This window comes from Triplophysa rosa, linkage group LG21 (assembly GCF_024868665.1).
Source record: "Triplophysa rosa linkage group LG21, Trosa_1v2, whole genome shotgun sequence".
NCBI classification, from domain to species: domain Eukaryota; kingdom Metazoa; phylum Chordata; class Actinopteri; order Cypriniformes; family Nemacheilidae; genus Triplophysa; species Triplophysa rosa.
The window spans coordinates 9697897-9724696 of NC_079910.1; the positions used below are offsets into that span (position 1 = coordinate 9697897).

The 26800-nt window shown below is 38.9% G+C and overlaps 2 protein-coding genes across 12 annotated transcripts in view; both read right to left on the reverse strand.

The window, feature by feature from the left end:
- The window catches only part of ptpn11b (protein tyrosine phosphatase non-receptor type 11b), a 39979-nt gene extending 34324 nt beyond the window's left edge, over positions 1-5655 (reverse strand). The window contains exon 1 of the mRNA XM_057363348.1: positions 5519-5655. Within this exon, the coding sequence (XP_057219331.1) occupies positions 5519-5532 (14 nt within the window). The 5' untranslated portion in view covers positions 5533-5655. The remainder of the gene's footprint in view (positions 1-5518) is intronic.
- A 1920-nt stretch (positions 5656-7575) lies between these two features.
- agrn (agrin) overlaps positions 7576-26800 on the reverse strand; it is a 212269-nt gene continuing 193044 nt past the window's right edge. For 5 of the 11 annotated variants that reach the window (XM_057319904.1, XM_057319910.1, XM_057319900.1 and 2 more), the window contains 12 exons: positions 26357-26447; positions 26010-26174; positions 25759-25870; positions 24022-24033; positions 20473-20589; positions 20186-20369; positions 18265-18352; positions 17567-17590; positions 15431-15463; positions 12690-12914; positions 11857-11960; positions 7576-10580 (listed from right to left, as the gene is read on the reverse strand). In XM_057319904.1, coding sequence (XP_057175887.1) covers positions 10423-10580; positions 11857-11960; positions 12690-12914; positions 15431-15463; positions 17567-17590; positions 18265-18352; positions 20186-20369; positions 20473-20589; positions 24022-24033; positions 25759-25870; positions 26010-26174; positions 26357-26447 — 1313 coding nt within the window. In that variant the 3' untranslated portion in view covers positions 7576-10422. The remainder of the gene's footprint in view (positions 10581-11856; positions 11961-12689; positions 12915-15430; positions 15464-17566; positions 17591-18264; positions 18353-20185; positions 20370-20472; positions 20590-24021; positions 24034-25758; positions 25871-26009; positions 26175-26356; positions 26448-26800) is intronic. The other 6 variants (XM_057319907.1, XM_057319911.1, XM_057319901.1 and 3 more) reach the window with 5 other exon arrangements.

The following is a 26800-nucleotide window of genomic DNA, read 5'->3' on the forward strand; positions in this document are numbered from 1 at the left end:
TCCATTAAAAGTTACTAAAGCAGTGACTTTTATATGGAGATTTCTTATGCTTTAATACTATGTTGCTATGTTCGATAAATCAAAAATACTTTTCAGTATTAATTCAGTATAAATCTAAACGAAAATAATGTATGACTGAGTTTTAAAAGACACTGTAAACACCATGTGTACAGCTGAGGCTTTTTTTCTAATTACAGAGGCACTTTGGCAATAGTTTAGAGTCACTATGGGACAAGAGAAGTAGGGCAGACCATCAGAGTCAGGAAAGCACCCTACTTTTCCCAGAATAGAAGTGGACACACAATCATCAGTCTACTAAAATATTAGGAGGTTTTACACTAAGCTTTAGTTAAAGTCAAAGTGTGTAATTTCTGCCCCATACAGCATTACTAGAATTTCAAAGATTGTTTGCAAACAGGTTTCCTGAACACTCCCATCTCAATTGGTCAAAAAACAGACAGTCCCTCCCAAAACTCAAGCTATTGGTATAGCCAACGTTGGTATGGATGATATATTTATCTGCATTAAGATAGGCGAAAGTATCTAATGACGACATAACGTCATATCCTGATGTGTCTTGAGGACTGCTCGATTATGACCAAAAATATAATCATGATTATTTCGCCCAATGTTGAGATAACGATTATTTATCACGATTACTCATTGACTTTAGAAACAAAGTCAATAAATCGATAAATTATTATAAATAAATAACTTGTCAATTTAACATTGGATTTGACTAAATAACACAAAAATAAATATATAAATTAAATTATGAATGCATACATTTTCAAATAAATAATCTAAAACAAAGAAATAAGATAATTCTTGCAAAACAGAATAATTGTTTTCCCTCAATTACTTTAAAAAATCGATTACGATTAATAGCACAGTCCTTTATGTCATGTCACTTTAATGCTGAATCACCCTCTCTTTCCACGAAATAAACTTCCAGTAACTTCCCTTTAAACCTTATAAAATTTTATAAGGATACAATAAGTGGAATCTGAGACCATTAGTGTTATAATGGTTGGATTAATGAAGGCAGAGGAAGAGAGCTTCTGTTCTTTCAGCTTCCCCTGTGTTTAAATAAATGCGCTCCTGGTTTAATAATTAACAGCCATTGTCCAGCATGCAGCCTGATAAAAATAGCAATGACCTGTTAAAAAAAAAACTGGACAAGATGAGCAGACATCGCTGATATTGTAAAAAAAGGACAATCCTGGTGAAATGCCTGAACTGCATTTTTCTAGGGATGCACCGATGTACATTTTGTCCGATATTCGATAACCGATCATTCTTGAACATTGGAAGCTGAAATAACCGATACCTATAATATTTTTTTTTTTTTTTTATTTTTTTCCAATACCGATAGCATTAAAAATGACCATTTATCGCCCGATACCGATATGACCGATAATTTATCGTGCATCCCTAATTTTTACAATGAATTTCTGTCTGCCAGTTTTATAAAACTGTAAATTTTGCTTATGTCACATCTACAGTATATTGGCTCATAGTACTGTTGAGTGACACCAGAGACTGAAATAATTTCTTGCTTATGATAACCCGGGGGCACAAACGGGTTGTAGAGCGTGGGCCAGAGAGAGGGAGAGAGCGATATCAGGCGGAAAGTGCTTCTGCAGTGTTCTGACAGGAGAACACAGGGAGCCACGTGCCCACAGTGATCTGCCTCTTACATAATGTCTCAAGTTCACCACAGTTGGCTATTTAAAGAGGCAGGCTTGGTGACAAAAAGTGATATACTTAGTACCCCCAACTCAGCTTCAAAGACTCGTGTCTATATCGGGAGCAGACGAGTCCTGCTGGCTGGATTTTGGTAGCGTTACTGATATTTTTAGAAAGAGCTGAATATGCTCCCACATGTCAGTCTAGAGACCCGCAGGGTCAGTTTAAACACACACGCAGCTTTGTAGCTTGCCTATGCCTTTATTGATCTTTTAAATAATTTAAAACAATGCATGAGAATATCTTTTGATAAATATTTACTGTAAATGTTTGGTCTGTTGTAATGCAGAAAAAACATATATGTCATACAGGCAGTGTAGATACAGATCTTTTATGTCCTAACTGTGGACATGATTCAGTGCGAGATGATGGATTTCAGCCCCCAATACAAAAGACCCCAAGCACATAAATGTGAGGTCAAATCAATTCACACACACAAAACTAGAATGGCATATTTAAGGCTGGATGTGGCACCAGTCCCTCTCTCCCCTTACTCAGGAAGAAATAGTATGTTACCATTTTTGAACTTACCCTGACATAGACGTCCCAAGGACACGTGAAACAAAATCTAACGTCAACGATCATATTCAAATTCTTAACAGCTGATAACAGCCCTTCCAATAGAAACAGATCCCTGAAATGGAATCAAGAACTGGCTTTCAAGAGCTTAAGTTTAGGGGAATCATGACAGTGAATCTCTGTATAATTATTCTGGAAATGAATTACATCCATATCATTGATATTGGGATAACCATAATCCAAATTATTCCTCATGTGATCTAATGCCTTACATAATTCCTGGCATTATCTGTTAAGGGTCATATGAAGTAGTGGTCGACCGATATGGGTTTTGTAATGGCCGATGCTGATACCGATGTTAAAAACACAAATGCAAATACAGTAAATGAGAGAAATACAATAGATTGGTGAAACTAAATGAACAATTATGGTGAATACGTGGCTAGTTAGCAGCATGTATCTTAGCATTAAAGCTTAAGACTTGAAACCTTGAAAAGGTGCACACATAAAATAAATAGAACTTTTAATTGTATTATTATTACTTAACATACAACATTTGTCACTTATCCACCTCACATGACCCATTTTACTTTGGTCATTTTTAGGGCTGTCAAACGATTAATCGTGATTGATAGCATGTAAAAATAAAAGCTTGTGTTGTTTACATAATATATGTCTGTGTACTGTGCATATTAATTTTGTATTTATAAACACATATACATAAATGTATACATATTTAGGAAATATTTACATGTATTTATTTATATTTACCACTAATTTAAATTATATATAAATGTTTATAAAAAATATGTAATATTTTTCTTAAATATAATAATATATACAAAATCAATATGCACAGTACACAGACATATATGTAAACACAAACTTTTATTCCACATACGATTAATCGTGATTAATTGTTTGACAGCCCTACTATGTGTGAAATGCTGGCTTTACATCCACATGGCCTTTTTTTATGAACAAAATGTAAGCGTGCTATGTAGCGGTCGAACAGAAGAAAAACATTGTCCGATTGTAAAAATCACTAATTTTAAGCGTCCAAGTGGCAAGCGGTAATCCTCAGTTTATGAATAATTAATAATTCAGCATGACTATTTCTGGTAATACAATTCATGTGTTACGATTTTTATGTGCACCGATAAATCGGCCAATAATCATGTTGGCGATAAAAGCGACTTTTCACACTATTGACCGACTGTTTAAAAACAGCCAATGATCAGGGCCTGTCAATTAACAGAGGACAGGAAAATGCAATGAATGTGTGCTCTGTATTTAGAAAATGTTAAGAAACATCACCTGTTTGATGTTCAATATTAATAGTCATTTTATGCATAAATAACATTCAGAAAGTTATGAATTGTTAATTTAATCTTCAGAAACGGTATTGTATGGGCAGATATCACTCTGAATAATCGTTTCGTTGGAGAAATGTAGTATCGCTGCATCTCTTTTTTTTTTATATATTTTAACAGAAATGCAGAATAGCAGAAAGGAAAAACGTAACTATGTCAGTGTGAGGTAAACATTGCTTTTAGAACACTGAGATGACAGCTTACAAATTGATGACTGCGATACAAAGAAAAACTGTTCTCAGCAATCCTTTACTCATAACCAGCATAATTCCTGGAAATTTTCAACAAGCTATCTCATTTCACCAGACTAGAGGCAGCTTTCCTGTCTGTCAATGTTTAGTACCATGCTCCAGTCCCCTATATGAGTCAAACTCGTTGACATACAAACCAGTGCACAACAAGCTCAAGCAGAATCAACATATGTGAATCAATCACAGAATTACAGAAGTGTGGAACAGGAACTGATTCACATTCAGCAGAAGTATTTATGACCCATATATTTACATGACCCCAAATTAGAATGCAATAAGCCATTTCTTCCTTTTTCCTATTTCCTTTACACGCTATCTCACACACTTACACATGCACACACATGTGCACTGCACATACAGGTAGAACCACACAGAAGATGATAAATGATCTAAAGATTAAATGGAAATAAAGATTATCTTCCGCACTCATCATGAAAAGCAACCATTTTGACCTTCTTAAAACTAGGACCCATTTTGTTTGAGACAAATATACTGACACAAGGGCCAAAATAAATGTTAAACCCCATTAAGTAAATCAAACTGTCACACTTTGACCCCATGTTTTCAAGAAATGTGTGTAGTTTTAAGTGTGTATAGATTTCTCATCATCTCATGCCTTTCTTTTCAAAGTCTAAATTTACACAAAATGCAAAAAAGTCACACATTTGCTCATAAATTAGAATTAACGACTTTAATTGTGATTTCCAAACCAAGAATCTTAATATTCATTTTTATTTGAAATTAATATTACGTAAATTACGAAAATGGGAAATAAAATAGCAGAAAAATAATTAGTATGACATAATGGTTGGCAGTGTAACTATTTACAGGCCAATAAATGTCTGTTACTCTGTCAAGCTTTGTAAACGGAAGCCACAAGCAGCACTAAACTTTAAAATCCTGTATGTTGGTTTAACGGTATGTGGCATGATGCTGCGTTGAGGGTTTCTCTCTATTTTGTTTACTGAAGGCCACCTGTGCAAACTCTCCCAATACCTGATGTGTGCTGCAGCTCTTTGTTCGCGACATTGAATCCAAGAAGCTCTCTCTGTTTATATAATAATGACATTCAGATTAAAATACACACCATATATGTCCACTTTGAAATAGAGTACACGTTAACGAGTCAGCATTTCAACTGATGCTAATTTTCGACGAGAAGCGTCACAGTCGTTAATTCGACCTTGTTTTCTTACAGTATAACTCACGTCTCTAAATAAATCTCTGTCATCTGACAATAATACACCAAACTATTGTTAGCCTTCTTATTTCACACTGGTGAACTGAACACCAGTGACATGACCACGACCACAGAGAGCAACAACAGCTCATTACCATAAAGCCCCCAATAAACCGTCACATTAAACAGTTTTGAGATTGTTTTATATAGAGGAATTGTTACAGTGACTTTGCGAAACGCTGACTGTTTATCTATCTACGACTGACATAAACAGAAAAGGAAGAAAAGTGGTCTTTAATACTCTGTTGTGATTATGAGAACGCACATTACAGTCATTTGGTTCGGTACAATGGGCCAAAGTAGATCCTGCGCTCGCTGGCGATAATCTCGCACGATCCATTCATAAAGTAACCGCTCGTACAGTTTAAATGTAGCCTTTAGCTTACCTTCGAGACGTCATGGCCGTCCTGGGGGCTGTCAGAGGTGTGTGAGCGGACAGAAGGGGAAAGTGTACAGTAAAAAAGTAATCCTGCGCCGAGACGCTGCAGCTGACTGGAGCTTCAGACAGACAGCGCCCGACTTTTACTCGCTCACTCCGCCTCTCACTCACACAGAGCACAACACACTGACAGACAACAGGCTACAAAACTTTATGCAGCCTGTTGCAACAACTATGCAAACAAGTTAAATATTATCGGTCTGTTTTCGTTTGCTACCGAGAATTAAAGGTACAGACGAAAACCATCCACAATGGTTAGTTTTATCTATTTTAAAATTCACCAACAAGCAACAATAAAACCACTTACAGCAGTTGATGGAAAATAGCCTATCACTTAAGATGTTAGCACATTTAGGTTACCTAAACATAGTGCACATAATAATTTAGTACCTTAATGGTATATTTTAATACTCTAACAAAAATAAAGTTTAAGCGTTCTTTGCAGCAATACGAGGAAAGCCATTTTTGGTTCTATATCCCTTTTAAGTGAAGGTTCTTACAAGAACTATTTCTTTCTTTTTATAATCTGTACACACCTACTAAACATAGGATATTGGAGAAACGTTTGTGCAATAGATGTTGTGGATGTTAAATGTAGGCTACTACTGTATATGGAACAATAGAGCCAAAAACACTTATTCTATGGTACTTTTATTTTTAAAGCAGAAACCGACATTATTTCTTCTCCCCACAAATTGACCTTAATCTGATAATCTTGATGCTGTAAAAACAATAATACTTTGCTGCTAGGTACTAGATACATTGATCTCACCTAATGTAATCTCTGTTAGACTATGCGTTGTGACATACTGTATATGTTTACTTGCATGTATTTTTCAAAGTCATTTCATTTCTAGCCATGTTTATTATTATTTCTGGATACAGTACGTATAGGTCATGAATAGAAGATACACGGCTTTTTTTGTTTCATTTGGACCAGCATCTTTTGCATTAGGGTGAATTGAAGGTGGCAGCTGTGGGCACAGTCTGGAGCCAGCAGGGCACTGCAGTGATGCCATGGTTGCCATGACGTCACTGGCCCTAAGGGAGATTAGTCTGCCGCGGACATGGTTATGCAATTTGAAATGCAGTGCTTTATCTATGGATTTCTCACTCTGTACAGAAAGTCTGGCCTGCTGTTCTCTGTGCAATGTAACAGCCAGCGCAAACAATGTGTTGTAACTTAATCCTTAAGAGCTCTTTGTTGGGCAGTTAACTGTTTTGCACATTTCACCCATCTAAGGGAAAGCACACCCACAATTAGATAAAAAAAACACAATTTAATAAAATTGTGGGGTCCACTAATCCACCGATATTCATTTTAATCAAATTACAATTTTGTAACACAGTTTTATTAAACTGTTTTCTGAACCGCAGGCAGTGGTGCGGTATCGCCCACTTAAAGTGATACTTCACCCAAAAATGAAAATTCTGTCATCATTTGCTCACCTTCGAGTTGTTCCAAATCTGTATACATTTCTTTGTTCTGATGAACACAGAGAAAGATATTTGGAAGAATGCTTATAACCAGACAGATTATTTGCCCCCCATTGACTACCATAGTAGGAAAAAGTGCCCCAGAACTGTTTGCTGACCTACATTCTTCAAAATGTCTTATTTGTGTTCAACAGAACAAAAAAAAAGATAAAGTAATCTTTCCTACTGTAGTCAACGGGGGGCAAATAATCTGTCTGGTTATAAGCATTCTTCCAAATATCTTTCTCTGTGTTCATCAGAACAAAGACATTCATACAGATCTGGAACAACTCGAAGGTGAGCAAATGATGACAGAATTTTCATTTTTGAGTGAAGTATCCCTTTAAGGAAGTGCACTGAAGGAAGTCATTCCCCAAAGGAAGAGTCAGTGCTACTGACAAGAACCCCACCCCCCCTCCAGGATGGCCCTTGACCTTACAGCCTGAGGACTCTGTTGTCCAAAGCAAAACCCATGAGGAAGAACAAAGGAAGCCACAGATCCCCTGATGTTGCCAGACAGCTGAAGTCTTGTTATTTGCAGTAAAAGCCTCTTTATTGCACTAGTATGAACATAAAGCAAGAATTCTATGCATGGATTATTTCACACTTACTGCCATGCAGAGAAATCTAATACATTTTCCATCAGGCACATTTCTTTGATGGGGTATGTTTTTCTAATAGTTGACAATCTTAGGCTCTCATGTCTGATGATATTTTTGTGGCCTTGAGCGAGCATACTCTGTTGCATAATTCACTCGATTCTACCTCCCTTTTACCCCCTGCAAAATACAAGCTATGCTTGTTTATAAACACCAAAGGGTTCGTTCACTCAAAAATAAAAATTCTGTCATGGTTTACCAACCCTCGTCTCATTCTATCCTGCATGACTTCTTGTCTTTGGTGAAACATGAAAAGTTTTGAATGTCACAAGCAGCTTTAGACGGACACCAGAAACAGGTCCCAAGAGTTTGTCAGTACTTTAACAAAAGACAATCTTTAAAGACTAGATCTCTGTTGTGGATTGACTGGATAATACTATAAGGGAGGCTGTAGTTTGACAGTTTGGGAAATGAAGGGATTTATTCATAGATTTGAAAGGTTACAGACAGGTTTCAAAGTCAGTTCAGTTTGTTTGACGTTTTATTTTATGGTGGTTGGAACACAAGACGCAGGTAATAAAGTTAGTAGTGGTAATGTCATGCCTCTCATTCTGTGCACTGCTCATTAATTAAATGAAAACAGTAGTTTACAAATGCCAACCTGGGAATCCTCTTAAGACATAAATAAGATCCTGAAAATAGTATTTGTACAGTAAATAGTATTTTGTAGAGTCCAGAACCACTATTATCGAGGCTTTCTGGAAATTTTTATATGCATTATTAATATAATTATTAACATTTATGAATTCATTTACATTATGAGAATGTAATGAGACTAATATATCGCTTAAGTGAGAGCACAGAACAATATGGATATTGTCACCCATGAACGGTGAATGATTTTAAGGCATTTCTCAGTTTCCAGTCACACACAGCAGATTTTCATGGCGATGAGCCTTGTCCCTTAAGAGCACTCCAAGTGTACAGGAGCAAAGCTACTGGATGATGTCAAAAAATAACTTCCATTATTAGAAAAGAGACAAAAATTGAGTCCGTCTAAGGTGGGGGCACTAAAAGAGTGGATGAGCTCGTGCAGTAAGCAAGGGCTCCCGGTCTTAGTCCATAACACTAGGCATCCTGTGAATTCTGTTTAAACCCTAGACACATACATCATCAGTGATTCCCAGATACCACCACTCATATATGCGACATCGGGATATGCTTTGTTTATAGACATGTTAGACTTGGTTCCAGTGTATAATACTACAACCTCAGTAACTTAGGGCAAAATGTACACATGATGAATTTACACATCCTAAGGGAAAAAAGCCAAAAAGAAAGAAAATTACAAAAAGAAACTGTGATGTTTTCTACCTTGAACAGGCATTTTTTTTGAATATTGCAAAGCATCTGGTATCAAACTCTTAATATTTCTTACACTGAGAGAGCAGTAGAAACCATAGCATTGCGTCATTGTCTTTGAACAGGTTACAAAACCATTTTGACATGACAAACCCATGCATTACTATTTTCACTGGTTACTTCTGGGACATGAACAGCTGTTTTGGGGGCCACAGTCATAGGATGCAAGGGGTCTACAACATACACCGTCCCTTTATAGCAAGTGCTGGCAGCATTGAAAAGTAACATTTTCTTTTGATACAAGATAGAAAACAAACGCGGTGAACACGTGATTTTTGTTCGATGACTGAACATGCCATGAATTTCAATGCTTTTGCGTCCACCCGATGTGTCCTTTGAGTCTCTCTCATCTCTTCCAGTGTTACAGCGCCTCCCGATGTTGAGTTGATGTAACAACTGATTTTTTCCCGTCGTACACAAGAAGTCCAGATTGACAAATCTGAGTAAATATATTATAAAAATGCAACATTTCTCCCAACTCGAATGAATGTCGAAACAGAAGAAATACAGGTAATTTACATTGCAATGTAGTCATCCTGGTTAGCTACATTTCTGCCCTGAATGGAATGATGGAGATTGAAAAAACCAAGAGAAAATCAACTCAACACTTAAAAAGATGCATGCAACAAGTGGTCATATAGTATATATATGTAATTGCTCTTTAGATATGCACAACACATGAGACAAACCACTGCAACGAAAAAATAGCATCTTCAAAATTCACAGTCTCATGTTTTTCTTTACTAATTATTACATCTCACAGGTCGATAGTGACATTTGCATGGAAAATAATGCTGAATTCTGAGGAATGCTAAATATTATGTCAGCTACGATCATCTAGGGAGTCTCTGAATCACCGAGCGTTCACCCCTGTTAGTGGTATCATAAATGAGGAATATCGTACATAGACTTGCTCAGCTTATTTCACGGATGCCGTCGTATCTCGATGAAGCAGAAAGTCATTTTTTAGATCTTTACGCGTAGTAATGGGCCGCAGCAACGGCTCAGAGGAATGTATGATGATTGCCGGATGTCGAGCGAGTTATGGCACCGAAAGGCAATCCAGACAGCACCGACCTCATCTGCCACAGTTCAAGTAATGAGCAAGTCAATGTTGTTTTGTTTGTCGTCGAAACGGCACAGAAATAATACGCATTTTTGCATGTCTTGTGACACCATGTTCACCTGCAACTGAGGATGTGATTAAGTGTGGATGCAAAGATGAAAAGAAAAAAAAAGAAAATAATTAAAACAATGTAATTTTTCAAATATAAAATCAAAGAAAAGTGTACAAAAAATAGAAAAATAATTACAGCAGTAGACATGGTGTTGGATAGAAAGAGGGGAAGCTGCACTATTTGGCAGAACAGTGTAATATTTTGGGACTGTTTAAGGCGTCCTCCACCAGATGCAGTTCCACCCCGTCAACTATCACATCTTTAACACATCCAACAAAGCCTGTGCTGTAAGCCTTGGGCAACCGGCGAGCAACAGTCAGCTCCTCCAGACCACCTTGAGAGCAGAGAAAGAACAGAAAGATCCCATCAGGTACACATGATTCACCGCACACTACTTGAAATTTTTGTCATTTTGACAGCCCATCTCCCCAATTCATCTTCATTATTTATTAACACCTTTTCCTTTTTGTGTTTCACAGAAGAATAAACACTTTTGGGGATTTGGGGAAAACTATTTTTTAAGTGAACGTGGTGTGGGTTTCAATCCTAGATTTTTGTATGTTTTGTGTGTTCTTAACTATTGTATATAACCAGCATGTATGCAAATTCAAAGTTAGTCTAAAGTGTTGGTCAAAGATTTACAGAAACAGAAGATAGATATACAGTATGAACACAATGCAGGCTAGCTACATCGTTTATTAAAAACTAACGAACAGCCTGTGGGTTATGGAAATTCAGCACTGTAGACTGTTGAAAACTTTATCATTCCCAAAACACACCGGTGTCTAACGTGGAAGAGACAGACTGTGAAAGGATGGAGACAGGTGAACGGAACTCAGGAACAGGTGAAAAGATCAAACAGTGCTTTTGGAAACCCGGGCTCCAGGGATGTGGGCTGAAAGTTTTCAGAGTGAGAGCTTCTCACCCTCAGGGACCTGACACTGTCAAAAATCCTCTCTTTGAGCATGGCTAAAAATGTACATCGCGCTCAGATTGTTTGCTTCGGACCAAAAGACTGACAGGGCTAATTTCAAGTGAATTACATCTTGATAAGTAAATAAAAGACGGTATTTGACAGGATTTTTTTTAGGAGAGAGCCCTTGATGTTCAAGCTGTGTAAGAATAATGTATTCTCGCCACCGGGCATCCACAACACCTGTTCCACTGATGCTGGCTGGCCTTGCGCTACTCGACACAAACACATTTCTCAAGTAATTCTAGGCCACTAAGATGTTGCCTCCTCAAAATTGTCTCTCATGAGCTTGGTTTGTCATTAAAAAAACACACTGAGGCTTTGAGATATTAAACCATAGATGTTACCCTACAGCGGAAACTCATCCTGGAATTAAAAATAACTTCCTACAAACCTCTAACAAGTCAATAACGTGTTTTAACATCTCGATTTTTAATTCGCACTGAAGTGCATCCGTGAAGTTCTTGTGTAATGCTCAGGTGAAATGAGATTTAGCTTTTAAAAACGCATGCTGTGGGGCAAGATCCAATTAGAGAGTACAAGCTAAATGGAGACTGTAGATATTCTGTGTGGCGGTGCAGGTGTGTTGGTTACAAATGAGCAAAGATTTAGCAAAAGAGTTTACTCAAGGACTTACCCAACCAGAGTGCGCCGTCTGTGTCCAGCTGTGTGGCGGCCAGGGGTGATGACCCGGTGACAGCTGCCTCATTACCGACCTGCAGAGAGCCATCTCTGAGCGCTCTGTGAAGAAAAAAGAAGAAAAAAGCATAGCATTAAAAACAAACAGAGTTCATTTGCAAAAGCAGATAACTCAGTCTTTTTAAATATTCAAAATCAGGTCATATAGTATACATTTTTTAAATAATTTTTTGTTTTGTTTTGCCATGTGTTAGTTAGCTGTATTTTTTTAAGTTATCAAAACAACCCCAAATAACTCTGCTGTATAAGTCCGCTAAAGATCTAGAGATCTGGAAAACATCTGCTGTGGAAAAACATCTGCTAAACATCGTAAGGGCAGTTTGACATGCATTCTAAATTACAAACATCTAACAGGCATCTTCTAGCTGTCTATATGACATCTGACAGCAGACGTCTCAGAGACGTATTGCAGATGAGCAAACCAAAAAAATGTCACGCAGATGGAAATGCAGACATCAAATAGGTGTCTGCCATATGTATGTGTGCTATCAGGGACCCAACTGCAGTTTGATTGATATAACTTGGAACGCTCAAACACTTCTGTGTAAAACTATGCGAAGACGACTTTTTGCACGAACTTGCACTAAATATAAATTTGTAGCTAACAAAACAGTAGAAGTCTATTGAAGTTAGTTCTCTTTAGCAGTGGGAACAACAGACAGAAAAAACTACAACCTTTGGTGAATGTAAATGTCGCCCTCTAGAGGCAAACCTGTGGAAACAACTGTAATAACTTTCTCTAGTCTTTGAGTTATCTTCACGTTGCATTACCTGCTGGCCTTAATTCGTATCCAATGGTTTGTGTTGACCCGCACAGAGGAGCGTAGCACCACAGGCTTGGAGCCAAGGTCGTAGGTCATCTGGACCCATCCGTCCACGATGGCAAGAGCGATGTAGTCAGAACGCTCTACTCCCTTCCCGCTCCACAAAATCAAACCGTGGGTAGCCTCGGTCTTAATGCTCAGCTCAAATTTATTCACCAGCAGGGCCTTCTCACTAGATTAAAGAGAAAAAGCAGTCGCGATCACAAAGTCATCCCTGTTCAGGTGAGGGCGTGTTAAAAACAAGACCATGAGACCTTCCTGCTACTTAGACAATATAGTGTAAAAAATCAAAACCCTGTGGTTGTGCATTATCTACATAGGTGCATTAACTAATGAGCAATATGGTGCACGATTGAACCGTTGTGAGTGTTCAGATCTTCATAGAACATCAGTAAAACTAGGCCACGAGGGGAAGGGGGTTGTCTTTTGAACATGAATGTGTATGTGTGTGTGAGAGAGAGAGAGAGAGAGCTGGTGACACACTTTAGGTTATCTACAAGCTAAGACTTCCTATCTTGCCTGCAAGCTCTCGATTTGCTCTTCCTGCACAGGGAGCACTAAGGAAGGACGCTCATATTAGCTGATGTGCTTTTTGATCTAGTTGCCTGGATGCACCCCCCTCATAGAAGGTGTATAAGAAAATGTGACATCTGGTTGTCCTTGAGGAAATCAGTCAATGTCACTCTGACAACCATGGCCTATGGAGACATCACGCTTTTGTTCAAGCCATCGGGGGAACCCGATCGTCTCCGACACACCTCCCCGAATACTAGCCGAGATACGCCACAGAGGAAAGAAGCTATTTTCACAACAATTCTTTTTTGCTCTGTGGTGCATCTGTAGTCGCTAACCTCAAGAGGGACATTATTCGAGCGAGAGTGTGCGTTTGAGTCAGGATGGTAAATAGATGCACGGGGGCTTGTTTGCTAAATCAGGTAATGTGTAAACAGGAGCAAGACAAGTGAGAACAACACGAAAAAAGACACAAACAAGACAAAGACAAAACACAGACGAGACGGCAATAGAGAGACGATGGACACAAAACACAGAAGCGGAGAAAGCAGATGGTGACTGGGCTTGTATCTTCACACCACACCAACACCAATCTCTGCAGGTGTGGCACGCTCAACCAAACCGCGATCTCACCAATTGTGTTTATTTGTCAGTTTGTCTGTAGCTATGTTTCCTCATGTGGTGAGGTTCAGCGAACATATCGATCGCAGGTGTATTTTCAAATAAGAGTTAAACCTGTATAACTGGAAAGAGCCCGAAGTCAAACAGTGCATGTTGTCTCCGGTACCGGAAACCACTCGGTTACCCCAAGGATCATCGCCGGCTCAAGTTAATCAGACCACGAAAGCAGGAGCGTATTTTTTCTGGTCTGCCACGTGGCCGTCGACCTGACTGACAACTCCAATTTTGTCTCACAATGTTTGCGAGCTCAATTTAGGATTCTAGAATCGGGAAATTCATTATGCAAATTTTCTGATGAGGCCGTGATGGCGTAAGGCTGAATAATTATTTGGTGTAATTGAATTCCTTTCCGATGAGACACACGTAATGTGCTGACTGGACTCTTTCCATAGGCCTTCCCTGCGCAGGGCCCCAGGCCAGAGCACCACTATGAGGGCAGCTAACTATGATTACACACCACTCTGCTGAGCTCATTATTGGTAGTGTCCCATTAGGATCATAAGCATCTAGAACATTCTGAAGAAAAGTTGTATTTCTGATTTCATTAACACAACCGGACCTTTGGGATTAATCGTAGATTATGCGTTTCAATTTTGGATGAATACTTTTAGCACAGCACGTGTAATAAAGTGCTACCATTTACACATAACATACGCAAGCTTTGAGTAATTCCTACTGTCCACCTATAGGGGGCAGTGGCACACATAGGAATGTTCACGCGCAAGTCACTTTTTTTGTACAATAAAAGCACGATAAAAGAATCATAAAAGCAGTCCATACACTTCGTGCATCATATCGTCAAGCCTTCTGGAGTCGTACAAAAGCTTCACTTCCCCTCACTGTACCTATATCTCCTATATCTAATTCGATACGCTGCATACTTTAAAGCCCCCCGTGATGAAAATCAAGTTTCAATGATAATGTTTTCAATGTTTTAATGCTAATGTGAGCTGGTGTGACTGAGTGGAGGCGGAGACGAATTTGCATATGCACGGTTTCACATGTACTAAATAAAACAAGGTCGCATTCAAGCTTTTTTAAGGCATGAAAAATTATTTTCACAGAGAAACTTTGTTGATCAAAGATAAGCCAAAAATGTGCGACTACAAGGGGACTTTGAATTTGCTATGCTGAGGACATGTGATACAATTTTCAATGATGATTGGCTACATCACACACTGCTGAAGCAAACAAAGATTTTCAGTAAATACTGACCTAACTTTCAGTCTGATTCTTACACAAAGCTTTTGTTTACCTGAGATGACTCGCGAAATGGTTACATGAACTACTTTCATGTTCACTATCAATGGTGACAGAATTTGAAGCCTACTTCCAGTGTAGTATTCCTTTAAATACACGCCTCTCACATTAGATTTCAACGTGTCACCACAAGCTGGGTTACACGACAAGGACCCTGGCCTTTAGCCTGTGTAGGACGGCTGGGTGTGGAAGGACGGCATGCCATTGAAAACAGTTCAAGCAGAGGGGACTCACCTCTGGTCAGATGGGTTCTCCAGTGACTCAGGGCTTAGAAGAGCAAGGGAAGAAATGATAGGCATGCAATAAGTGCAAAAAGGGGAGGAGGGGAAAAACAGGGTTCGCATACACAGACACAAGATGTGCCAAGAAACAGGAATGCCAGCTGCGTGACCTTCCTGGATTATTTTAGTCGACCAGTAGTTATGCCATCATGGGCAAAGTCACGAGATAATCAGACAACCAAGTGATATTAATGTTTTAAACTCATACTGTACAGTCAACAATGAATCCATCATAATATCATCTAGTGAAGTGAGAAAATGAAAAAAGCTAAGGGTGCGTTTCAGTGGTAATGTATGAAAAAGCAAAAGCAATATCATGTCTATTGGACCGAAGCCAATGAAATGTTCTCCCAAAACCAAGTGACCTGCCTATTGAGACACCACGCTATGAATCAAAGCTTGTTCCAACAGCTAGAAAACCTAATTATACTGCCACTTAAAGGAACAGTTCACCCAAAAATAAAAATTCTGTCATTTATTCACCCGCATGTCATTCAAAACCTGTATGTGGAACACAAAAGAATATATTTTGAGAAGTGGCTTTGTGTCCATACAATATAGTCAATGTTATTTGGTTACCAATATTTAAAAAAATATTTTCTTTTGTGTTCTGTAGTAGAACGAATGTCAAACAGGTTTGGAATGTCATGAGGGTGCGAAAATAATGAAAGAATTTTTGGGTGAACTATACCTTTAAGATCCCTTGTTCTCACAAGGATCTCACATATCCTTCTTATACAAGAAAACGCTATAAAATGGTACAAAAATGAGATAAATGTAAATAACAAATATACCCAATACCGGGAAATGGACTAATACCCAATATTTGTGCATGCTATATATTATGCTTACTTTAGTAGCACGCCGTTAGTTTAGCAACACGCTGACATCAAACTAAAGATATGCAGCTCATGTAGAGCGATTCAAATCACTTAAGTGGTTCCATCATGGTTATAATGCTGTTTTTGAAATCCTAAGCACGGGTAAATTGATCCAAGTTTGCCGAGCTAAAGAGAGGGAATAAAGACAGATGAAGAGCACAGTAAACACTAACAGAAACATTACTCCAAAGATCCAGCGCCACTGTGTCCTCTGAGGAATTCATTAACTTTTAGGGCTCTTTTCAAAACCAGATCATGCTGAATTGATGACACTCGCGAAGGGCCGGTGAGCTTCCTTGCTTGAGATTCATTTTAATCTGCCACTTCATTTGTTAAGGAAGTGACACGCATTAAACCCCGAGAAGGGTCAATGAAGAAGGCCTTCTTCTTAACCGTTATTGATGTCTGCAGTGGGTCGGTTTCTATGCTGGACGGAGCCCCTTTTATGGCGGCCGGTTTTTGAGAGACAAATCCTTAATTAATGTGCCACGTTCTCTCATCTCAGGCACAATTATTAGAAATCACAGTTAGCGATTTGACAGACAAACTGATGTGGCTTAAAAGCCAGACAGAAACTTTTCATGGAGAATAATACATAACATAATTCCATTTAATCAAGCTGCCAGCTTTTAAAGGGCTCGGCGCAGCCACTTAGACACTTAATTACATTCAGAAGGAAACAAATCATTTAAAATAAGAATCACTAAAAGGAACACAATAACAGATTGAGCATTCCTCTAATGGAACGGCAAAATGCCATTTAAACCCACCTAAAGTACCAACTAAATATTGATGCATACCGCGCTTTAAAAAATTCAATAAGTAAAAAAAACGACTTGTACTTAAAAGGCGCTTCATCCATATTTTCATAAGGATGAATATATGCAGACATATTTTTAAATTCAGTTCAGGTACTTTCATGCACAATTTCTATCAGCGTATCACAATGCTCATCATCATTCATGCCAAACATGCAATTCTGAAACTGTTTTCTGATGCAGCCGATGACAATGATGCAACATTTCCTGGAAATAGACTGTCATGTAGAAAAAAAACATCTCGATATATAATTGATAAGAGCCCTGGATGTTTCAAAAGTCTATGCGTGATGTAAATGGGAATGCTTTATGTTGGGTTTAGTCAATGGTTTGTCTAAAAGGTTAGTTTTTTTAATTTAATCCATCCCAGAATGTTTCTGGATTACTTACTCTGGGATCTCATTGGTCAGTTGGCTTGAGAGTGGAGGAAAGACAACAAAGGACACTCGAATGAGACAGACAGACAAGAGAATAGACAACAGAAACTACGTGTCCAGACAGACAGGCAAAACACATAACAGAAATGTGTGACTATAGCTATGATTAGTTATTTAAATCTATTCATTTTGCGTTCAGAAAATTTGTAGACACCCCCTATATAGCAGATCTAGTAAATTGATGCAGGACATAAAGAAAGCAAAGTACATATACATGAGACAGGAATAAAGATCACAGACACATCAGACCAAGGAATTATCCAATAACCGCACAATGTTTGATTACCAATTATCAAGATGTGCTTAAGGATATGTGCTCTAGTGAAGACGTGTGGTTTTGGGCTCCAAGCGAGTGGGTGGTAAGGAAAGGTTCATTACAGTATATAAGCAATGTGGTCATGAGACTCCTCGGGTGCTGTGCTAATTGGAACCAGCCAGAGTTCACAGAATACCAAAGAGACAGTCCGCCAAAAGTAGTAATTGATGAAATCAAGCTATTAGACAAAACGAGGAAGCATGACGGGTCTAAAATGGAGTTTGAATAATCTAGCTTGTCATCACCCCTCAATGAGCGGTAATACCAAGATATAGAGCACCTGGGCGGGTTTTGATTTGATTGTTCGGAAGGTCATCGGCGTGTGCTGACATTACCTCTTGGTGACCCCGTTGTGATATTCGATGAATGTATGGCCATCGAAAGCAATGGCCTCTGTGTCCCCGGCGGATTTCTCGTATATTGCTGGATGGGAGGAGAGAAGATGAATTGAAATTACACAGATCGATGCGAGACACTGTTTAATTAAAGAGAAGCAGGAAACGTGTGATGTATGGCACACTTCATGCTTGCGTGGCTTAATTAAGAGGATAAAACAGTAAGAGCCAGCAAGGTTAATGAGGTGAGCAAAAGTTCCTCAGTGTTTTGTGAATGTGTTTGTGCTGGAACTGTTAACTTAAAAAGTTAAAATTATATCTTTATTAAAGTGATAGTTTACAAAAAAACTTATCTAAACTTTTGTCATCTTAACCTGTATTACTTTCTTTCTTCTGCAGAACACAAAAGAAGATTTTTTAAATAGTGTTGGTAACAAAAAACGCTAAGGTTACTCACGTAATCCCAGTTCCCTGAGATAACGGGAACGAGCATTGCGTTTAGCTAAATGCTATGGGAAAACTCCTGTTTTATCTGGTACTGAAGCCTTATTGGATAACGTCTGTGAAAAACACACACCAATGGTGTTTGAGCCCGCCATTTTGGGTGGTACGGCTCACCTATATAAGTCCGGGCCGAATGCCATTCAGCACCATATTCGACTGAAGTGCGATGAAAAGGCTCGCTGCGTGGCACTGTAGCATGACATGCTACGCAATGCTCGTTCCCATTATCTCAGGGAACCGGGGTTACGTGAGTAACCTTAGCGTTCCCTTTCTATACGGTTCACTTCGTATTGCGTTTAGCTAAACGCTATGGGAATCATATCCCATCACGCCGTGCTACAACGAACCCAAAGAATGCGTGCGATCCGGGAAGTGGCTCGGTCGGGGACGAGAGGAGAGGAGCTCGCAGTGGGGGCAGCCTGATCCTGTGAGAGCAGTCTCGGCGTGGGTACATCCAAGGCAGATGACGCACTCTGAGTGGTGATCCTCGGTGGGCAGAGAGGCTCGACAGGAGCCGCAATGCCTAAGCGCCATTTGAAACAACGTGCTTGTTAGCTCTTTTAAGAAATTTGCTCTTCGGATAACCACAGGGGAATGCTCAAAATGGTGTATTCCGCTGCCGGGCTTGATCGACGGAGAGTAGGCTTCTTCTTCTTTGGAGCAGCGAGATGTCGCGCTGAAGGAGAAAAATGGTGCTGAATGGCGTTCGGCCCGGACTTATATAGGCGAGCGGTACCGCTTGAAATGGCGGGCTCAAACGCCATTAGTCTGTGTTTTTCACAGACGTTATCCAATAAGGCTTCAGTATCGGATAAAACAGGAGTTTTCCAGTTTTAGCTAAACGCAATGCGAAGTGAACCGTATCGAAAGGGAACTTGTGGCACCCATTGACTTTTTGTGTGCATACAATAGAAGTCAATGGGTGCCATCGGTTTTTGGGTACCAACACTGTGTTCTGCAGAAGAAAGAAAGTCATACAGGTTTGAAGTGACAAGAGGGTGAGTAAATGATAACAGAATTATCATTTTTGGGTGAGCTATTTCTTTAATGTAAATTTTGATCTCCTCGGCAGGATTTTTAATACTTTAAGCTTCACAGATTCAGCCCTTAAGCAAAGGGCCTTCAGAATTTTTTCTTTTGGTTCCACAGAAGAAATCAAGTCATATTGGTTTTAAGGACACGACTCAGTGCTCAGTTTTGGGTGAACTATTCCTTTACATTTGGAGGCGTGGATTATGCAAAATCTGTAAATTGAGCACATGATTGGCTAATGGTGCCACTAGCTACTTCTAAATATGTTTTAAACGATAATGCTTGCTAAAGACGCAAGCAAATCTTGGCTTAAAGAAATATGAGGGGGCTCTACATTTGTAATAAAGACAAGCGTAATGGTTTTAGACCTGAAGACGGCACTCACTTTCTTGACAGTGCGCCCCGACAAACCCATGCAGACACACGCACTCGTAGCTGTCCAACAAGGGATTGCAGCGACCTCCATTCTTACAAACATCTTTGGAGCAGGGATGGTAGGGATACATGGACACATCACTGGACTGAAGGGCATTGTCACCTTTCAGGACTGGAATACCCATCAGAGTTATCTAAGAAAGCAAACACGACAAATGCAGTGTCACACGTTCTGGTGACCACAGTAAAGCAACATTTGAGGAAAAGCTTGTCTTACAATATCCCTGATGCACTCACCTTCTGAATGGCCCCCTTGAAGCCATCTTTAATAGCAGCAACTCTGGCTACTTTGCGCAAATCAGGAGCTCCACCCACAAAGAGAGACTCCTTCAGGTTGAGATCTGTGTGCTGGCCCTGGAGGGTATGCAGATGAGCATGAGAGCCAATCTGAACATTATCATAAGCGTTTCACATTCCCTATCCACTCGTCTGGCTACAAAACTCTAAAAAGGTGTCATTCTATATAGGCAAACCCTAACATAAGGACTATAAAATGTTATGGGCGAACTAGCAGAGCAACTCCAGTAAAGTCACTTAATGTATGAGAGGATGGGTCAAATCAGGCAATTTATTGATTCAACTTTCACACCTAACTTCCCTGAATGGAAAATGAAACGTAAGACAGAAGAAAAGAGGTGGGAAAAAAGTCAAGAGATAATTGCAGCGTTTGATATGAGGACTATTGATATGGATGGTTTTTTAATGAAACAGTGTAATGGATGTTTGAGTGTGGGACCTTTAAAATACGAATCGTAAACTCTAATTGAAGTACGGTTCACATGGTAGATGACCATGAAATGAGCATTTCTCCAGCGGGCGCTAAAAATGCTTTGTTGGAGAGGGATTTTTCTGCATGAGATTGTACTTAAAACGAATTAAAAATCTTTATTTTATGTTGGCCAATAATTGCCTTGGGGGAAAGGCGAGTTAACTGCTGGGGAAAAAATGATGGGACGTTCGCGGTGATGCCAGTTTCAGATGCGTGGGTCCAGCTCTTATCTCAGTAGTGAAAAAAGAAGAATAGCTAAGTATGGACACGGGCAGGCTTGAAAAGCTTTGGCTGTGGACCTGGCGGCCAGTCCAAGTTGTGGTTGGGCCAAGACAGCATAGCCAGGAACCTATTCACCCAGCTGCTGTTTGACGTGCTCGGAAACGTGTGCAACGAGAAGTCCTGACAAAAAGCTGCAGTGCACCGACAGCCACAGGCTAGAAAAGACAAATTCACTCTGTCTTTCTCCGCCAGAATGAGCTGAGATTGAGCAGGTGAAGTGAACGGCTGACTGCGAATGTTATTTGCTAAGTTTCCCTAAGGGCCCCTAAAAGCGTCTTCGCATTGTTTGGAGTGGAATTAAAACATGAAAGGAAATTGTATCTTTGATAATTAAGTTTTGCATTTGTTGCAGCTAAAACAGGTGTGTTCTTAACATCAAAGTTTCTCAAATCGAAATTTGGTTGTTCCAATTGAGTCACAACTACCGCAGAATATTTGCATTTGAAAATTAAAGGTCTAGTGTTTTAAATTTAGTGGCATCTAGCGGTGAGGTGGTGAATTGCAACCAACTGCTCACTCCACCCCTCCCTTTCGGAGCACAACGGAGGCTGACACAGGGCTAAGATGTCGTCACGTTTTCAATACTTTGCCGAATGAGATAACGTATTTACGAAACGTGCTCTGTAGGGTTACTGTAGAAACAACATGGCCAATTACATGCATATGGAAGCATATTGGTAGCTATTTTCAATTTGAAATGCAACAAAATGGCAATGCAGTATGTAAAATGACAATGCAATTGAGTATTTAAATATACATTTTAAATAACATATGTGCAACATTAAGTGCAAAATGAAAATAAAAATTACATTATATCAATTACATTTGTCAGTTCCTACACAAGTTTTAATATGTTATTTAAATTGATATTTTTAACGCTCTTTAAGTTGCAAAATTAAAATGAAAATGCATTCCCCGGATTGATTATATGTGACCCTGGATCACAAAACCAGTCTTAAGTAGCACGGGAACATTTTTAGTAAAAGACAAAAATACATTGTATGGGTCAAAATTATCGATTTTTCTTTTAGGCCAAAAATCATTAGGATATTAAATAAAGATCATGTTCCATGAAGATATTTTGTAAATTTCCTACCTTAAATGTATAAAAACTTTATTTTTGTGAGTGGATGGCCTACCACAGTGCCCCTGATTAACAATTTCAAAGGCAATTTTCTCAATATTTTGATTTTTTTGCACTCTCAGATTCCAGAGTTTTAAACGGTTGTATCTCAGCCAGATATTGTCCTATTCTAACAACTCATATATCTATAGAATGTCTATTTATTCTTTCGGATTTCGGATTATGTAAAAATCTCAATTTCGAAAAATTGACGCATAAGTTTTGTTGTCCAGGGTCAGATATATGTTTAAGATAGTCAAGCAAAACTGTATTTGTAGATGCTGACTCCGCCCTCACACAATGACGCTGTACCGGGGAGGGGGCGTGGCCAGCTCGAAATGCATTTTCAAGTCCACATTGAATTTTGCCACACCCAACGCGCTGTGTGTAAATGAAAATGCAATCCCAAATGTTCAACCTGTTAATGCATTTAGGGAAAATAACATTTGAATTTTCATTTTGCTACAGTTTTGCTTGACTATCTTAAACATATATAATCAATCCGGGGAATGCATTTTCATTTTAATTTTGCAACTTAAAGGGCGTTAAAACTATCCATTTAAATAACATATTAAAACTAGTGTAGGAACTGACAAATGTAATTGATATAATTGAATTTTTATTTTCATTTTGCACTTAAAGTTGCACATATGTTATTTAAAATGTATATTTAAATACACAATTGCATTGTCATTTTACATACTGCATTGCCATTTTTTGTATTGCATTTCAAATTGAAAATAGCTACCAATATGCTTCCATACATGCAAGGGGGTATATGTAGATAGAAAAAGCTCATTTTAAGGTAATAAAAACATAACGCTTCAAGTGTTTATACACCTCTGAAGACATAGTTATGTATATTATATTGCATTTCTGTCAATAGATCCTCCATAAAATTACACACTGGACCTTTAAGTCACGACTTTTAAATGACACCAAAGGAAACTGTTCAGTTGCACTTGTCATAAAAATGTTGTAAGGTTGCATGCTAAACTAAAATGATATCACCAGACAAACTCATCTTGCACTTGCTTTATCTTTTCTCCTTGGTCTCGTCTTATCTCACAGGGCACCAAGTGAATCACTGATGTTAGCTTAAATAAAAATAGCTTTGTGACGCCTATGAAGACCCAGAAACAAACGTGACAAAGTAACAACTCTCTCTAGCGCTATACCACGCTCTCATCCTCGCACATCTCTTTCTTCTCCTGCTAACACTCCCACACCGCCGGTCTTTCCCTCCCGCTCTCTCGGTTTACATCCATAGCGCTGTTTAATAGGCCTCCCACGCTCGACTAATGAAGACATTTCATTGTTGTCGGAATGCTGATGAAACAATGGTGGTCAAATGATAACTCTTCACCGCCCCCATACCAGCTGGCCTGAGGTGAAAGCCAACTCACTCTTTAAACTCTCTTTCTCTTTCCGTTCAACATATGGGTAGTTTAAAGTTTAAACAAGCTCTTCCTGCCCTTCTGTTCTTTGGGTTCTCTAGCAGGACCCGACTAATGGAAAATGAAGCTGAAATGGACAGTGGGCTATTCAATGTTGCTTTTGGTGGAAATGAGGATGTTGATTTGAGAAAGCGATTTTAGATTTCAGTCATTACCTTGCGTGATTTCTTACATCCAGACAGCGCACATAAAAAGAGCACAGGGGAAGGAAGAAAAAAAATGTTACCAGTGAAGAAAACAGAGAATGTCAGTACACGCGCACAACAGCATGCAGCAAAACTATAAGCCTGAGGGATAAAATATTCACACACATAACTCAAGCAAGACACTTGGCATGCAGGCCACAAATATATAAATATATGTGTGCGTGTATAGTGCCTTAAATATGAATGAGCCGAGTAAATCAGAGGGGCATAAAAGTCTTTTTGTGTTTTACACCAATGCACACACACTATTTATATTTGCTTTGTGACATGGCGTCAAGTCGGTGAAATGGCCATTGAGGGAATATAAAAAATATTTCTCTTGGGGTTTCTCTTCAGACAGCTCTTTGGAACAAAATCCCTCTGGTTTCCTTGCTTATTTTTTCCTCTCATCCTCTCTTTTTAATTACATTTGCCTGCCTCTAGTGTCGCGGTGATATGCAATTATCATCCGTAGGATGGGCCGACGATGTAAAAAAGAGCACACGTCTCTCTTTATAAAAGACTTAAGCACCTACGCGCAGGACTAAATGGAGCTAATCACAAATTACACAATTTGGAATAACTGGAGGATGAGAGAGTTGAGATTATTACTCAGCCTTCATTTGCGTATGAGGTGTCATTGTGCCGCTGTCGTACTTTGGGTTTGACACGAGCTCAGGCAGAGGCTGCTGGGATTGATCTGAGTGGGTGAGAAACTGCACTGTGCGTGTAGCAAAATAGACACCGAGTCATTTCCACGTGGCAATTAAAAGCCAACGGAGGGCACAGACAAAAGCACACAACAGACGCCACAGGCACGGTTTCCGAAGCTTCCCACACATGCACCCTAGACCCAGCAACAAAGGCAGACGACGTTCTAAAACTTGCCCATTCAAAGCCATGTGTACACAATATACACTGAACAAAGCATACTTTGTATGCACTTCATTTCAAAAAGTACCATGGTTTTACCATGTTTTTTATATTTTTATTGTATGAAAGCTTTAGAATGTCATACTGTATAAATACCATGATACATGAATATACTGCCATAGAAAAAAATAAGAGATCATTCCAAATTTTCATTTAATCAACATTTCTAGATGTATTGCGGCCATGTCTGTTGAATTTCAACAAAATCAAACCTCAGGAGTGACAAAGTCATCCAACAGCAACGTGAAAGAATGACGGCATGACAAGACACATGAAAACTGTGATAAATTATCACATAAAAAATAATTTTTGAATTGTTGTCCTAAATACATGTTCAAATATGAAACGTGAATATACAATAAAAGTGAATATAAATTAGTTTTCTTTGCAGTATTTGAGCTCTGAAAAAATACAAAGCATCTTTGCTGTTATTTTGACCTGTTTCTCCTGATTTTGTTTTCTGCAAATAGAAACAATATTTTATTTGAAATTTGGTAGAAATATTCCTAGTAGGTCGCAGAATGAAAAAAACCCTGATAATTTTAACTAAACTGAATTCAAATAACTGATTTTGAAATGGTCACTTTTTCTGCAGCTGTATATTCATGAAGTACCATATAAATACGTTCAGAATAGCATGAAAGTACATTTTATAAGTGAGCATCCTTGGCTCTAGTTCTTTAAAAGACGAGTGGAGCTTTTTGAAGTCATGTGAAACCTCTCGTCAACATTTCCCAAAAACATGCCTTACAGAAGCATAAGCTGTCATCATACCGGCGATTCTCCTTTGACCGGGTCTTTGCCATTAATGCTGATCTCTCCCTTACGGCTGGCCCGCTCCAGATTCACCGTGTTCCACTCGTTCAGCCTGATTTTCTCTTTACTCCTGTTCTCACAAACACACGCACAGAGAGGTGGGAGAAGAAAAATGTGCTGATATACACCTATTAAGCCACTCACTGTAGACACTCAAATTATAGTTTCTGAATCATACTTGCACAAAAGAGACAGAGAGCTGCGTTTACCTGATGACAGCTGGCCCTTTGCCCAGGTCGTATCTGAACTCTAGGATACCGTCATTCAGAGATAGAGAGATGAAATCTCCTTTACCATCCGTCTTCTGACCGTTGTAGAAGATCATGCCTTTGGAGTCATTGGCCAGCAGGACAACAGTCATGCTGAATTTTTGTCTGCGGACAAATAATAAAAATACATAATAACATATATGTGCATAATAACAACAGGTTATGTTATGTTCCTGTAGCTCAATTGTTAGAGCGTTGATCTGGCAATGATCTTGGATTTTATTCTAATTGGAAACATGCATGTACTGATAAAATGTGTAATTCCAAACACAGAAATGTAGTCATACCTCAGATCCTGGCCATAAAGATGAAGACCCTTGAGCTCCAAGAACGACTCACCGGTAAAGTAAGGAATGAAAGCTCCAACTTTGTCTGATACTGAAAAACAAATTTCCTGCTATTAATATATACTGTATACTGTACTGTAGTCTACACAACCATACATAGTGTATAAACAAAGCCATAAACACACAAAAAGCTCATTAGCTATATTGTTTAACTCAGTGGCATCTTCACTATTGTGCAGGGCAACAACACTTGCAGACACAACATGGAAGGAAGCAGTCAGCGTGGAGTGTGACAGAGGAGAAGCCTCTTTTGCTGTCAAGTCGTTTGGACTTGGCACCATACAATATTACAAGACAGGCCTATTAAAATAACAGATGACTGAACACAACTTCATTCTATTACCACCACTGAAGAGCTCACAATGTGTTGTAGTACTCCAAATG